Below are 17,440 nucleotides of genomic sequence, written 5' to 3'. Positions count from 1 at the left end.
CTCTTGCCATCTCCTGTTTGACCACTCCCAATTTGCCTTGATTCGTGTACCTAACATTCCAGGTTCCTATGAAATATTGCTCTTTACAGCATCAGACCTTGCTTCTATCACCAGTCACATCCACAACTGGGTATTGTTTTTGCCTTGGCTCCTTCCCTCCATTCTTTCTGGAGTTATTTCTCCACTGAGCTCCAGTAGCATATTGGGCACCTATCAACCTGGGGAGTTTCTCTTTCAGTGTCCTATCTATTTGCCTTTTCATACTGTTCATGGGGTTCTCAGGCAAGAATACTGAAGTGGTTTGCCATTCCCTTCTCCAGTGGACCACATTCTGTCAGACCTCTCCACCATGACCCATCCATCTTGGGTGGCCGCACACGGCATGGCTTAGTTTCACTGAGTTAGACAAGCTGTGGTCCTGTGATCAGATTGGCTGGTTTTCTGTGATTATGGTTTTAGTGTGTCTGCCCTCTGATGCCCTCTCGGAACACCTACCATCTTACTTGGGTTTCTCTTACCTTGGACGTGGGGTATCTCCTCACAGCCGCTCCTCCTGACCTTGACTTGGAGTAGCTCCTCTCAGACCCCCTCGCCCATGCAGCCACCGCTCCTTGGACGTGGGGTAGCTCTTCTCAACTGCCGCCCCTGGCCTCGGACGAGGGGTAGCTCCTTATGGCCTGAGTTGTGACTATTTTGCTAATTTATATATTATCACTTTAATCTTTACAGTATACTGTGAATGAAGATTGTTAGGGTTCTCATTTTACAGGAAAAACAACCTCATAGAGCTTAAATCATGTTGGAAAGTTTACAAAGAACTTGGCTCTCTTTAACCTCAAAACCTCGTCACCTAGGCACCATGATGAGGTCTTTATGATATTACCTTTTTATTAAATTAATTGTGGTGTCATTTTCATCCATTAAAATTTTTGAATGCATCCAGTACTGATTAGGATGCACTGAAAGAGTTCTTTCTTGTCTGTAGGAGAGACATTTTGAAGTATCTATCAAAATTTAGCATATATGTTACATTAATATCTATGTATGCAAAAAATGCATAAAAATAGGCTTAGCATTATAACCAATAGTATGAAATTGGTAGCAGACTAATTCCATAAATCTCAGTAATCAATGAAATTACCAAATTATATATGTGTCCTCTGGTATTTTATGCAATCATTATAATGAGTTCCATCTAGATAATTTAGCAACGAATAATAACCATTACATATTATTAACTGAAAATAAAGCAAAATTTCCAATTATTTTCTGTAATAAAATTGCATTAATATAAGAAGGAAAAAATGTATCTCTGAGTGTGTGAATGTGGCTATGTTTATAGCTGAATATATAGAAAAATATGTAGCAGAACACAGTACAAAAATTTGACACTATATAATTTTAAGCTTTGAGGGCAGACAAAAATTCATTTGGAAACATAAGGGTCATTTCATATGTCACAAAGTGCTGATTTGATGCTGGTTCTCTCATACTTGATCCTCATAACATTAAGCATGTGTAACTATTAGAATGAAAAATACTGAAGTTTCAAGTACTTTTCTTATTTTTAAGAATATTAAAATGCTTTCTTTATTCATTCATTCTACTTTGTGCTGGTGGAAATGTTAAAATGAATGAAACATAGGTACTACGCTTAGTGAAGGGTCCACTGTGGTGTAACTCAGCCCTGTATTCAACGCATCCCAAAGGAACTGAGGATAAATTATCTCCCAAGTGTGGACTGAGTGCCATGTGCTTATTAGAAAAATTAAGTCCAGCCAAAGGAAAACCAACTGGTTGGCACCCTTTTGCTTTTATCCCGCTCTATTCATTAGCTTCTGGAAAAGTGTATGTCATGACGTCACTACATTTCTTGAATTATTTCTCCTTATACCCTTTCTATCTTCCCTCTGGTTTCAGAGATTTAAGCAGTGACCAGAGAAGGTAAAATTGTTTAATCTTTTGGTAATAGTCAATCTTCATCTTATCCAGGGAGCTTTGAAATGTTTCATCTTCCAGCCATTAAGCAGTGTTTCTTGAACTTTTCCTTCAAGAACTCTCAGGATTCCAAGAGTAATTTCTTAAAGTTTCAGTCAGGACAATGTTTATTTTTATATGGCAAGATGAAAAAAATGAAAAAAAAAGAAATTTGTAGCAGAGTTTATAGAAAATATTCATGAAATCAAGTCTGTGTTTTCTCTATGTAAGATACTTTTATATAATAGAGACAAGGATGAGATAATGACCAAAAATCTCCTAATTTTTTGTAAATATTTTAAGTAAAGAAAATCTGGGATAATATTTTCTGACTGGAATCATTAGATGTATCAGAAAGTAAGAGTGTTCCCAGTTTTTAAATGTGTATTTCACCTTTCTTCCATCCAAAAGTTTATTTTGTCAGAATAAATGAACATATTTACTTTTTAACATATTTACTATTTGCTCTTTAACATATTTACTATTACTTATTTTGTATTTTAATATTTCAATCATTGTTCAAAATACAGCAATAGTTTCTGCCTTTTGATCTGCCAATTTTGCTAATATGTATAACAAAATGTGTTTATTCTTAAAGGAAGAAAATGCTGATTGTTAGGAAGGTCTTAAAGAGAAAAAAGAAGGCACTCTGCAAGCTTTGATACTTACCACCTGTTGACTGTTCTAGTGCATGCTATAAAAAGAAAATAAATATTAATAAGAGCTAACAAATACAGGTCTGGTTGCTAAGAATAAAGAGAGATCAAGATGAATAAAAATTATATAGATTACTTTTGAACTGTTTTGGTTCCTAGACAGTAAATCTTAAACAGAATTTTATTTATTCTAATGATTTAGCCTTCTAGAAAGAAGTTAATGGGATATTTTGGCATCTTGTGTTCTGTCCTGTCCTCAGACACATAAGGGTAAAAAGAATAAATATAGCAAAATTTAAAAAATGAGACAACTATAAATTAAAGAGATGTGAAAATGATATAAAAGGATCAGTATGTCATAGAAATGCAATATTGATATAGCTCTACGTGGGCATTAATAAATGTCTCTAATTTCTTCTTTCCTATAATATAGAACTTTGTTCTTATTTATAAGCAAGGCAATTCTAGTTCTATGTATATGTGGTTGTAAATACATTTATTTATTTTGGGCATATTGAAGAAATATATACTAAGAAAGAAAAAATCATAGCTATTATTAAGCTCAGGAATTGTCATTGGGCCATCGGTTGCCACTGAAGCCTTCTAAGCCAATACAGTTTGTACACAGTATCAGAACCATAACTCAAAATTAGATATTTCAATCCTATAAGCACAGCATCCTGGAAACTAGAAGCTAATGTCTTAATATCTAAACTACAGATTTGGCTAGTAAATATGGTTGTAGAAAATGTAATTAAAAGATATTTGCTCACATAGAAAATTTAGTCCTATGGAGAAGGAAATGGCAACCCACTCCAGTGTTCTTGCCTGGAGAATCCCAGGGACAGAGGAGCCTGGTGGGCTGCCTTCTGTGGGGTCGCACAGAGTCAGACACGACTGAGCGACTTAACAGCAGCAGCAGCAGCGGCAAAGGTTTTATGTCAAATCACTAATGTGGGGACTTTTAACATAGACCTGTAAATACATTTTTCTCTTTAATAGACAATGTGTAAAGCATTTTGCTTTAGTAGGAGTGAGTGGATATTGCAAAAGTTCTTACAGGGAAACAGGTCCAGTGCTTCCTTTAATGAGAGCTAATAATTCCAATAGTTAGATCTTCAATTCCTTTACTATTCACTTATTCTTTGTTTTGTTTTATACCAACAGATTTGGCTTAAAGACAATAAAATCAGTATGAGAAACCACACAATGCTGACAGAATTCGTCCTCTTGGGCATATCAGACAACCCAGAGCTTCAGGTTGTCATTTTTATCTTTTTATTTCTGGCTTATGTATTGAGTGTAGCTGGAAACCTAACCATCATCATCCTCACTTTAACAGACTGTCATCTAAAGACTCCGATGTATTATTTCCTCCGGAATTTCTCCTTCTTAGAGATTACATTCACCAGTGTTTCTATCCCCAGGTTTTTGGGTGCAATCATTACTAAAGTCAAGGCTATTTCCTATAACAATTGTTTGACTCAATTATTTTTCTTCATCTTCATGGGTGTGTCTGAGTTTTTCCTTCTCACTGCCATGTCTTATGATCGGTATGTTGCCATCTGCAAGCCTCTCCATTACACCACCATCATGAACAAGAAAATCTGCCTCTTGCTGGTCTTTAGTTCATGGCTAGGGGGATTTCTTACCATTTTTCCACCACTCATGCTTATCCTTCAGCTAGATTTCTGTGCTTCCAACATAATTGATCACTTCTCTTGTGATTACTTTCCCATTTTGCAACTCTCATGCTCAGATACGTGGCTTTTAGAGATGATTGGCTTTTACTTTGCTTTTATGACTCTGCTCTTCGCACTGGCATTAGTGATTCTATCTTACATATGCATTATTAGCACCATTTTGAAAATACCATTGGCTACTCAGAGGAAAAAGGCTTTCTCCACATGTTCCTCTCACATGATTGTCATTTCCATTTCCTATGGAAGCTGTATATTCATGTATGTCAAGCCTTCAGCGAAAGAAAGAGCTTCATTGACCAAAGGAGTAGCTATTCTCAACACTTCAATTGCCCCCATGTTAAATCCTTTTATTTATACCTTGAGGAACGAGCAAGTAAAACAAGCTTTCCAAAACTTGGTTCATAAAGTGATATTTTCTAGAAATAAATGAAAGTGTTTATTAACATGAATGAATGCAATTTAACTTCTACAGTATCTACCTAGCTCCATCTCACAGATATCATCTGCACTGCTGAGCTCATTAGCTCAAACTTCCTTTTTAATGGAATTGACTGTGCTGTGTCTTCCTTTCAAGCTATCTATAGCTTTCATATAATCACTGACTTACAATTCCAAATAGAAAACCAGTAGCTTTAGAACATAAATTGTTTTATCCATTATTCTGAATAATAAAAATATAATATTTAATATGATAATTTCTAAAGGAGTAAACATTGTTTTAATCAGCTTACTCTTAAATTTTATCTTTTGGTACTAATATGGCAATTTCTTAAATTTGTAAGATATGAAATAATCAACAACCATGTTTTTTGCACACTATCTGCAGTATCTGTCCAGTTCTTTCCACTCATCTGATGTACTTGGATATTTATTTTCCTACTTTCAGATAACAAGAAGTTCATAATATCTCATAATTCTTAGTTATGCTGAAGGCATGTGTTATGTGTATTTTATATACTCTCCTTATGTATCTACATTTTTTCATAAATACATAAAAAGGAATAGTTAGTTAGACAGCTACCATGACTCTAATGCCACCTGAAAATTTAACAGGAAATTCTTGAATAACATTTCTTCTATAGAGAGCATTCATTCCATTATGTATGCTGAATTAAGTATGTACTGTTTCATATCTTATGCAATCTTACAGGTATATGGCAGATTGTATGTGTACTCAGTCACTAACTTGCATCTGACTTTTTGCAACCCATGGATTGTAGACCATCAGGCTGCTCTGTCCATGGGATTTCCCAAGCAAGAATACAGGAGTGGGTTGCCATTTCCTCCTCCAGGGGACCTTCCTGACCCAGGGATCAAACTTGAGTCTCCTGCATCTCCTGCACTGGCAGGCGGATTTCTTACCACTGAGCCATCTGACAGGTTATGTGACAAATTAGGCATGATTACTTATTACACAAATGTGTAAATAGATGCCCAGAAAATGTGAGTGTTTTGCCTGAGTGATTTGCCTATTAATAAATGCTGCTGCAGCTGTTTAATCATGTCTGACTCTTCTGTGACCTCATAGACTGTAGCCCTCCAGGCTTCTCTGTCGATGGGATTTCCCAGGCTAGAATACTGGAGTAGGTTGCCCTTGCCTTCTCCAGCCAATATAACCAATATGATAGCTCAATTTGAAAAGGCAAACAAAAAGTGTTTATATGTTTGACTGTATACTTATTTGAAACTCTGTAAGGACCTGCAAATTTTACACAGCGTTAGGTAAGGACCTGCATGATTCTATTGCCTTTGACCCCCATCATTTTACTTGGGTGTGTTTATATTAATATAATTATAGTCTATTTACCCAAGGTACTAACTCCTAAAGTTATGCTTGGCATACAGATTAATCAAAACAAGATACTTGTCAATTCCTATTGTGCTGAGCAACAGAAGGAGTAGGAAAAAAGTATAAACTATTATACTTTTAATGTATAGCAATATAATGGTAACACAATTTTTTGCTGGAAGACAGATTAAAAATAATGGAGTTTATGAATGTAGTTAGTTAAATGTGGTAGATTACTAGTTTAAAAAAATGACATGGAGTATTGGGTAGAAATCAGTACTGGAATTAACATAATTGGTTGCTAATATCAGTCTAAAAATGATCTCAAGGGAAAAGGTTTCACACTTAGTGTTGTTTTTTGTTTGTTTGTTTTGGTCTCATTGGATACTGTTCTCAAGCTTTCTTTTCTAATTCCAATACTAATGTGTCTTATGTTTTATATTCCTTCATGTTTTGTGCACATTTCTGTTTTGGCAATTTTAACTCGCTGAATTAGGTCCCTTGAGCCTGTAGGAGAGAGAATAGATAAAACATTAGTAGCTTTTGCTACTTAAAATCTATACAGAAACGATTCCAGAGGATTTTTAAACACCTGATATTTTTTTATCTTGCGTATATTTACTTTTTCTCATTCTCTATTGTCAAATAAACATTTCCTCTCAGAACAAAAGAGAAATTTAAGACAAAAGCTTTGACAATGGAAAGAAAATTTGTGCAATGAGAAGAAATGTTTTTTTGCGGAAATGGATTACAACCATGGTAGTTGCTAATACATTTATATTGCAGCCATTCGAATGTTAGCGAACTTATACAAAAATCAGAGGTAAGTTTGGCAAATAGATAGCAGTGACAGTCTCACAAATTTTGTCAGTGATTTATTACTTATCATCTCAACAAATTAAATAGGATAAGGCCTTGCTATACAGCACAGGCAACCGTACTCAATACTCTGCAATACCTGGATGGAAAAAGAATCTAAAAAAGAGTGGATGTATGTACGTGTATAACTGATTCACTTTGCTGTGGAGGTGGAAGTGTTAGTCACTCAGTTATGTCCAACTCTTTGTGACCCCAAGGTCTATATAGCCCACTCCTCTGTCCATAGAATTCTCCAGTCAAGAATACTGGAGTGGGTTGCCATTTCCTTCTCCAGGGGATCTTCCCAACCCAGGGATCGAACCAGTGTCTCCTCAATTGGCAGGCAGATACTTTACCACTGAGCCACCAGGGAAGCCCTCACTATTAAATAAAGGCAGGTAGTTATTATTTCTGTTGTTTGTTTCTAACTGAATATGGGCTTTGCAGTAATTTGTTTAACAGAATAGACTTTAATTTCTGGTATATTCTTTGCTAGGTATATAATACATCTAAGGTACATAACCTAACTTAGTCTAGTTATTTATTTGGGAATAAAGATTAAAGATTCATAGGTATGTTACAAGGGCTAAATGAAATAAAATACAAAAGCTATTATCTCACTGAAATAAGTAATACCTTTTTCTAAAACATAATTGCTATGATTATCCTTCCCAGTGTTGAGAATTAATTGCAATCAAAAGAAAATTAAAGTAAATAAAAATAAAGAAAATTAGTATTCTTAACATATATTGTGTCACATGATTTTAGAATAATTTCATTTATGTTATTGCAGTTATTTCTAAGAAATACTTTTGAAAGTTCAACTCCATTTTAAACACAGAAAACTGAAGCTTAAAAAATTAATTAGCAAAAAAAAATTAATTAGCTCATCCAGAATCATACATCCATTAATGGCCCATTCATATTTTTAATTCATGTTTTTCTTACTGCAATGCACATATATTTTGTGTGATAATAATTTACCCTAGAATGCTATAACTAAGGAATTAATAGCATGTTAATAATCTTAATAATAGTAATAATTTTTGTTGATTTACTTTCCCTTCATTGTTTAAATTATAGATCACTAATAAATGAACTGAAAGGGTGAGGTTATGAATTGATATTCACCACAAACCTCCAAAGATATTAATGGTACTATTTCTGAACTTCTTATTAAATGTGATTTATTATCTCTTTTTCCTCTTGTGTTGTCTCTGTGAACACTGGTACATATGCTGAGAATTGAACCTGCCTATCCCTATTGAAATAAAGAAATGTAAATTAATCAGATTTCTTCTAGGAAATAGTCCTCTAAAATAATTGTGGGGGAAAAAAAAAAGTATCTAATGAAGCAATCCTTCCAACCACTTGACTGGTTCTCCTGAGGAGTCTTTGCTTCATTCAAGATGAGACAAATTTTTAAGGATCCAGTGTCATGGCCCAAAGTTCAGAATGACTGAGCAGTGTCCAGGATAATATGAAGCCAAACGAAATGTTATATGTAAACATGTAATTAAACAACTGCCCTTTTCTTACTGCATTAACCTTAACCCTAACATACCCTTTAAACTCACAAAGAAATAATGATATGATGAATGAAGCGCATTGTTTTTCTGGTATGATTTGTCAAAGATTTCTAATGACCTGCAATGAAGTTTAACTGAAGAAGAGAGAATTAGTAGATGCAGTAAATGTTGTACCAACTATACCTTCAAAGTCATTGCATTACTAAGTGATTTTTCCTCCCAGTGTACAAAAACATTTTTAAAAACAACAAAGCACACCAGAAATAAAATGGAACCAATCTAAGATGCCTATCTCAGTTTCTCAAAGGAATACCTTTTATTGCTTTAAAAAGAATGTGTTCATTAATATGGGTCTCTTTTTCAAGTTGGGTATCAAAGAAATCATACATTTATCTACAGTTTCATTGTCAAAGTTAATATGATAATGGGGGTTTAGGAAGGGCAGGATATAGGAATATTTTCAGAATGACATTTTGAAAATGATCTGCAGTCATCTTATTAACAAATTACAAATAATATTGCTAATTTTAATTTTGAATAGCTCAAAGAGTCTGTCTCAAGGATTCTCAGAAAACAAGACTTAATTTTTATGAAATGAGTGGAAGGAAATACAAAGTTTAGCAACCTAAACCACAACTTCCGGGGAGAAATATGGACTTGGGCTCAGAAATAAAAGCTTAAAACATGAGTTAAATACTTGGAGATATAGTTCATATTCTGCATGAATACATCTTTTGGATGGTTTAAATCTTTTGGAATCTTATGTACCCTGTTAAACACTGAAATGTGTTTCTCTCAAAAGGCTGATGAATGAAGGAATGAATGCTGATAATTTTTTATCAGGCTTATTTGATGTTAGTAAATGAATAAAATCCATTGCATTTTCATAATTTTTTTTACATACAAAGTTTCATATACCACTTCCAATTTTATGCTATTAAATTGTCTCTTGCTAGAGTTTGCCTAAGCCTGTTTTCTCTGGTGCTATAAGACTATGTTAGTGTCCATTACCAGTAATGCTCATATGAATTCTTCTGATGTCTACTAATATCTTTCTTCACAGCTCTTCATACATTCTGTCTCAAGTTTAGTCAGCAGCAAAAAGTGTAAATCATGATATTATAGTTCATCAAATAATTAAAATTATGAGGAAACAAGAGGAAAATGAATAGGTAATGAAGTTGAAGTAGGCTTAAAAATACAGTGCAATGACACATGGTTCATCATATAATAGTAATATAATTAAAAAGAAACCTGACTCTCCAATGTCTGTAGGTTATTGCATAAATTTCAATCTTGAGATTGAAACCAAAATTTGTCAGTTTATGAGAATGTACCTTGTGACTTCAAAGTGTTATGAAAAACTAGTGCTTTCAATGAAAGGCAAATTCTGATGAAGGAACAGTGATGTTACTGAGCAGGAGTAGAGTTCATTAAAAGAATGAATTGTAAAGAAATTAAGTATATTAATTTTGAAATAATATTTTACAATTTTTAAATTATATATCAAAAATTTAGCTTCCTTTACATGCTCTTTGTTATAAAATACTCAATACAGGGTATTTAACTTAAGCAGATAATGCATCCTGAAAAGTAGGTAAAGTAGGAAAATACATCTTATAAATAAAGATAGAACTGACATGAAATATAGTCTAGAATTTGGCTTAAAATGGAGAGTTGCACTTAGTGGCAGTATGAAATTCAACAAGAAACAGCATTAATTACTTGCTTAGCTAAGTGTTTATCTTAAATCTACTCTCACTATTCTAGGCACTGGATCATGTTGCCATAGCTTTGAAGGTAAGACTTGGTCCTACACAGACCAGAGAGGAGTTCACAAGAGATTCTGTAGTATGTGAGGTGGGTTTGAAAGGATGAATATAAATTCCTACAGAACTCATATCATGAGTATTACATCTGTTCGGGAATAAGGAAGAAGGTGATTTGAAAATCATTCAAATATTCTACCCTCTATGCTAGTCACATACATATATTTTATTTAATACAACCTTCACAGTCTTTCTCAGAAAGGTTACTAATAGTAATGAGGAGCAGAGAAATGAAGAGGCCACTGGTAGCAATGCTGATGTCTTGGCAAATATCTAACATGCCTCAAATGTGGTGATCAAATCCTAGCTGAAGATGAGAGAAGTGGATTGTTTGTGGGAAGTAGGGGAGCAGTGATGAGTAGATAAGGCAGATACACTGTGTTGGGAGAAGTGATCATGTACTCAAAGTGGAAGAATGAGGATAAGATTCACTTTCCCAGAATGCCTGACAAGTACTCTATAGTCAGGTGATTCTACTCTATTTTCATTGCTGTTGCTGTTATTGTTATTATGTGACTCTCTTGATGCTAAATTTATGCACTACTACTTATCTTAGATGTAAGTTTTTACATAGCACAACATCTAAATTCCAGATGTTTTCAGCTCAGTGGTTAGGGAATGTTTTCTCCATTGAACAATGCTTTATATGGGTTTTATTAAATGATAAGCATTTTTCAAAATGCTTCACATGTATTTGCCCACTTAATGGTCAAAATAACTTTATGAGATAGACTTATATTAGTGTGTATTTATAGATGGGGCATGAAGGGACTGAGTGACTTTCAGACTTAGTAAGTGAATTGGATTAAAACCTACATATCCTCAGTCTTCTGTAATATCATTTAAATTTTACCCCCCAAAAAAGAAAAATTAAAACTCATTATTTCCAAAACATATACTAACAAACATATTATTAACATTTGCTTTCTTGAAGGGCAATTATCTTACTTATTAATCATCAGCATAATAATAGCATATAAGTAATATTTTAAATATAAAGGGAAATGGGTTGTATGAGAATAAAGTCCATAGTGATGACACATAGTTGTGCTGTAATATTATAAAATGTTGCCAGGGATTAAGATGATATCAACCTTAAGCTTACATTATTGTCTATCTCATTTCCCCTCTATCTCTAAAACCTGCAGTTGCCAGTGGCAATGACTTTAGCATTTCTGACTTCCAGTGAGGTAGTAAGAGTTGAAAAAAATGAAAGACTTCCTTGGTGCTCCAGTGGTTAAGACTTTGCCTTCCAATGAAGGGGGTGCTGGTTGGATTCCTGATGGGGAATCTAGGATCCCACATGCATCATGGCCAAAAAAACCTCAACAGAAAAAAAAAAATATTCTAACAAATTCAATAAAGATTTTAAAAATGGTTCACATATAAAATTCTTAAAAAAAAAACAACTGGGTGTTAGCAAAACTTGATTTGCTGTTTTGTTGTTGTTTAGTCACTAAGTTGTGTTCAACTCCTCTGCGTCCCTGTGGACTGAGCATGCCAGGCTCCTCTGTCCATTCCCAGGTGGGAATCCTGGAGTGGGTTGCCATTTTCTTCTCCAGGGATCTTTCCAACCCAGGGATCAAACCTGCTTCTCCTGCTTCTCCTATATCGCAGGCAGGTACTTTACCTCTGAGCCACCAGAGAAGCCAAGGACAAAATAGTCATTTTTTATTTAAAAATTGCAATATCTTTTCCATTTTAAAGATTCTCAATATAATTAAGCTTTTAAGTTACATGGGAGGAAAACTGTGTAGGGACTGGAATATTAGCACAAAGGCAATTCTCATGAAACCTGGTGGGTATGTTTCTGAAAGTTCACACGTAGTATTTGGTGTCAGAAAAGTGTAGAAACAAATTCTTACCCTACAAGCTTTGTGATATTTACAGTTTTAAACTTCCCTTAATCAAAGAGTTTTTTTACTTATGAAACAGAGGAAACTTAAGGATCAATGTTATTATCAACTTGCTTTAAATTTCCCCTGAAGGTGAAATGACATACTAATTTCATCAAATTCTAGGTCTATCTACACTAGGATATTTGGTAATCCTCTCTTCTAGTATATGCCTTGTGCTTTCTTTTGTAGATCTCCTGGAAGGAGAAAAACAAACAAGCAACTGAAGAATGAGGAACCATACAGAAAGAGTAGAGTTTATCCTCCTGGGACTGTCAGATGACCCACAACTTCAGGTTGTGATCTTTGTCTTTCTGCTCATCACCTACATGCTCAGCATCACTGGGAACCTGACCATTATCACCCTGACCCTGCTGGATGCCCACCTCCAAACACCCATGTATTTCTTCCTCAGAAATTTCTCCATCTTAGAAGTATCATTCACAACTGTCAGTATACCCAAGTTCCTGGCCACCATTATTACGGGAGATAAAACCATTTCTTTTAATGATTGCATTGCTCAGTTATTTTTTTTCATTCTCTTGGGAGTCACTGAGTTTTACCTTCTGGCTGCCATGTCCTATGACCGCTACATTGCCATCTGCAAACCCCTGCATTACATGACCATCATGAATCACAGAGTCTGCATACTGCTTGTCTTCTCTTCCTGGCTAGTTTCATTCTTAATCATATTCCCTGCACTCATGTTGCTCTTAAACCTTGATTACTGTAGGTCTAATATTATTGACCATTTTACCTGTGATTATTTTCCTTTGCTTCAACTGTCTTGTTCAGACACAAACTTCCTCGAAATGATGGGATTTTCCTGTGCTGTGTTTACTCTAATGTTCACTTTAGCATTAATAATTCTGTCCTATACATACATCATCAGAACAATTTTAAGAATTCCTTCTACTAGTCAGAGGACAAAGGCCTTTTCCACATGTTCTTCCCACATGATTGTCATCTCCATCTCTTATGGCAGCTGCATTTTTATGTATATTAAACCCTCAGCACGGGATAGGGTATCTTTGAGCAAGGGAGTGGCTGTGCTAAACACCTCAGTAGCCCCCATGCTCAACCCCTTCATTTACAGCCTACGGAATCAGCAAGTCAAGCAAGCCTTCCTGGACATGGCAAGAAAGACTACTTTTCAGAAGGAAACTAAATGATGGACTATAATAAATGAGAGACCTTTTGCAGGGCAACTTTAAGAAATATATAATCAAGAATTCTAATAACTTATTCAAATCACAATGGCTTCCCTGTCAACCTTGCTTATTCTTTTTATTCCTAGGAGTTTAAAATCATGTTAGTTTATATATTTCTCATTCAATTTAAACAGCTTTTCTTATGTCTTTCTGACTCCCATTCTTCTGAACATTTTGTTAGCTGCAACTTCTTAAATTAAAAATTGTTTAATATAAATTCCTGTTGTGAGTTTGGATGTGATATTTAGTTTACTCAGCACAGGAAATATAATCTTATGAATTTCATTTACAGTATATTTGACAGAAACTCTTTTTACCATTTTATAGTTTTTTAAAAATGTGTTTACTATTTATTTGTTGACTGCACTGAATCTTCATTACTGCTCATAGGCTTTCTCTTGTTGAGGCAAGATGGAGCTACTCTGTTGCGGTGCATGGGTTTCTTTTTGCAGTAGCTTCTCTTGTTGTGGAGCAAGGGCTCTAGGCATGCAGACTTCCTTAATTGTGGTTCATGGCATCAGTCGTTGCAACTGGTGGGCTCTAGAGTGCTGGCTCAGTAGTTGTGGCGGAGGGACCTAACTGTTTCATGGTATATGGGATCTTCCTGTCCCAGGGATTGTACTTGTGTCTCCTGATTGGCAGATGGATTCTTAGCCACTAGAGCTTCAGGGAAGTCCCTTCACTATTTATCTGGGTAAGTGTTTTTAAATGCTGTATAGTTTATTGAAAAATGTGAATATTTTAATTTATAAACAGAGAGATTATTTATGACACACTTTAATAAGGTATGTCCTAATAATTTCTTCCCCACCCTTATGGCAGAAAGTGAAGAAGAATTAAATAGTCTCTTGATGAAAGTGAAAGAGGAGAGTAAAAAAGTTGGCTTAAAACTCAACATTCAGAAAAAAAAAGATCATGGTATCTGGTCCTATCACTTCATGGCAAATAGATGGGGAAACAGTGGAAATAGTGGCTGACTTTATTTTTTGGGGCTCCAAAATCACTGTAGATGGTGACTGCAGCCATGAAATTAAAAGACACTTGCTCCTTGGAAGAAAAGTTGTGACCAACCTAGACAGTGTATTAAAAAGCAGAGACATTGTTTTGCCAACAAAGGTGTGTCTAGTCAAGGCTAAGGTTTTTCCAATGGTCATGTATGGAGGTGAGAGTTGGACTATAAAGAAAGCTAAACACCAAAGAATTAAAGCTTTTGAACTGTGGTGTTGGAGAAGACTCTTGAGAGTCCCTTGGACTGCAAAGAGATCCAACCAATCCATCCTAAAGCAGATCAATCCTGGGTGTTCATTGGAAGGACTGATGCTGAAGCTGAAACTTCAATACTTTGGCCACCTGATGCGAAGAGCTGACTCATTTGAAAAGACCCTAATGCTGGGAAAGATTGAAGGCAAGAGGAGAAGGGGATGACAGAGGATGAGATGGTTGGATGGCATCACCGACTCAATGGACATGGGTTTGGGTGGGCTCCGGGAGTTGGTGATGGACAGGGAGGCCTGGCGTGCTGCAGTCCATGGGGTTGCAAAGAGTCAGATACAGCTGAGCAATTGAACTGAACTGAATAATTTCTTCATTAATTCAAAACATAGACTTTTAACAATATGTAATTTTGTAAATATAGTGATAGATATATCACTATTTATTTCCAAATCCCATAGTAACTCAATAGACATCAGTAAACACATACATATGTAGTAGAATATGGTGAAGAAATAGCCATTTTAGATATGTAGGATTAAGTTCACTTTCTCCAATTCCACAGAAAGTAAGCTCCATCTTCTGATCTGGCTGAAATATATACACAGCTCCTTCCGAAGTTCAGGACTAGTTTGAGACAGGGCATATATCTAAATTATTTAATCCCTAAAATATTTATTTGTTTATTTATACCTTAAATTATTTTATAACAAAATCGCTTAAGTTTTGTAGAATCTAAAATCTTGATAATAAAACAAAATCTCCCCTCTTCATAGAAAATTATGATTTCATGTGCTAAAATGCTTTTCCACTTATTAAGGCCTTAATAGGTGCCTAAAGTGTTTGGAAAGGTGGGTGTATGTGTGTAGGTGAAGTGACTACAGATACCAAAAACCCCTCGTTTATATAAACCACATTTTAGTAATAGAAAATATAAACCTAATTAGTGGTACAATATTCTTAATAATCATTAAGAGATATACACACTTGAGAGATATACCGCAGGTTTTCTTTAAAAGAAAAAAGGGAGAGGTGAGGATGGGAGTGATGGAAAATTGAAGGGGATTCAAATGTTAAAGGGAAGCTAATAGTGGGTTCTCCATTTCTTTCTATCCTCTCTCAAACACTATTTATATATTGCATAAGGTGAATATCTGACAAACTTAAGGCCTCTACAACCTCTAAGCACATATTTCCTCATCAGTGAGTCAGGAGTAAGTTCAGGTAAGCCAGGTCTACATAACTTACTATAGAAATGAAAATGAATTTGTAAAGCATATAACATAATTAGCTATCAATAAATTATAATAATGATTATTAACATTATCCTGCATATCTAACCATTACAGATATATACAGATTATACTTTTGAGGTGATAAGAACTCTTAATATGAGATTTATCCACTTAATAATTTAAAAACACAATACAGTACTAACTATCACAAATTTTATGTCAATTGGTTAGCAATATCCACATTTCCCTCTCCCTCTACCCCCTGGCAAGCAGCATTCCACTATCTGAATCTATGAGCTTGAGAATTTGAGGTTTATCACCTAGGTGAATTCATGTGGTTTTTAACATTTTATGACTGGCTTATTATACTTAGCATAAGGCCCTCACGCTTCATCCATTCTGTTCTATATATTGGGATATTGTTCCTTTTTTAGGGCTGAATAATAGTCCAATGCTATTCCATTAAGTGCATTTACCATATTTTCTGTGTCCATCCATCCTTCCCTAGACATGTAGGTTGTTTCCATGTCTTAACAATTGTGAATACTGCTGCAGAGAACATGAAAACGCTACCACTTAGACACCCTGATTTCAATTATTTTAAATACATATCTGGAAATGGAGCTGCAAGATAACATGGTTGTTCTATTTTTAATTTTTGAAGAAAATCTGTGCTGTTTCTCATAGTGGCTGCACAATGTGCACTCCCACCGACAATGGATCTGGATTCTAAATTCTCCACACCGTCATCAACACCTGTCTTTTATCATCTTGATAACAGCCATCCTGATAGGTGTGAGGTGATTTAACATTGTCCTTTTGATCTTCCTTTCTCTGAACATTAGTGGCATTAAGCATCTAGCATATATCTGTTGGCCATTTATCTCCTTACACTTGTTTGTCTTCTTTGGAAAAATGTATACTTGAGTCTTCAGTCTTTTTATTAATTAAGCTATTAGGTTTTGGGGGTTTGTCCTGGTTTTGTTCTACTGAGTTGTAAGACTTTCGTACATATTTTAAACATTAACTGCTTATCAGATACAGTGTTTGTAATATTCTTTTCTATTCTATAGGTTGTTTCTTTACACTACTATTTGTCGACTCTTTCTTTGATGGTGAAAGTGCTTTTTATTTTGATGTAATCCCACTGTTCTATCTACTTTTGTTGCCTATGCTCCTGGGGTCATATCCATTAAATCATTGCCTAGTCCAATATCATGCAGCTTTTCCCCTATGGTGTCTTCTAAAGATTTTTGAAACTTTATATCTTATGTTTAAGCTTTAATCTGTTTTGAGTTGATTTTGTGTGCAGTGAAAGGTAAGGGTAGAATTTCCTTCTTTTGCTTATAGATGCCCAATTTTCCCCTAACGACTCTTTGAAAACACTGTCTTTTTCCCTCCATGGGTTTTTGGCACCCTTTTCAAAGATCATTTGACTGTATGTACCTGAGTGCTTACTGGGCTCCCCAGGCTGTGTAGTTGGTTAAGATGGCTATTATGGTAGTACTCTATCAATTTAATTATCATAGCTTTCAATATATTTTGA

The 17,440-nt window shown here is 34.9% G+C and overlaps 2 protein-coding genes across 2 annotated transcripts; both read left to right on the top strand.

Moving 5' to 3' along the window:
- The first annotated feature begins 3,827 nt into the window (after positions 1–3,827).
- LOC136158960 (olfactory receptor 6C3-like) lies at positions 3,828–4,766 on the top strand. The gene has a single exon (XM_065920811.1). The coding sequence runs from the start codon at positions 3,828–3,830 to the stop codon at positions 4,764–4,766; it is 939 nt and encodes a 312-aa protein (XP_065776883.1).
- A 7,700-nt stretch (positions 4,767–12,466) lies between these two features.
- On the top strand, positions 12,467–13,408 carry LOC136162629 (olfactory receptor 6C1). The gene has a single exon (XM_065927124.1). It carries the CDS (start codon positions 12,467–12,469, stop codon positions 13,406–13,408), a length of 942 nt encoding a protein of 313 aa, XP_065783196.1.
- The last annotated feature ends 4,032 nt before the right edge of the window (positions 13,409–17,440 follow it).

This window comes from Muntiacus reevesi, chromosome 1 (genome assembly GCF_963930625.1).
Source record: "Muntiacus reevesi chromosome 1, mMunRee1.1, whole genome shotgun sequence".
NCBI classification, from domain to species: domain Eukaryota; kingdom Metazoa; phylum Chordata; class Mammalia; order Artiodactyla; family Cervidae; genus Muntiacus; species Muntiacus reevesi.
Note: the sequence above shows the minus strand (reverse complement) of the source record. Positions and strands in the feature narration are given on the sequence as shown.

Coding starts and splice junctions, on each gene's coding strand:
- LOC136158960 (XM_065920811.1), top strand. CDS start 3,828: ATGAGAAACCACACAATGCTGACAGAATTCGTCCTCTTGGGCATATCA.
- LOC136162629 (XM_065927124.1), top strand. CDS start 12,467: ATGAGGAACCATACAGAAAGAGTAGAGTTTATCCTCCTGGGACTGTCA.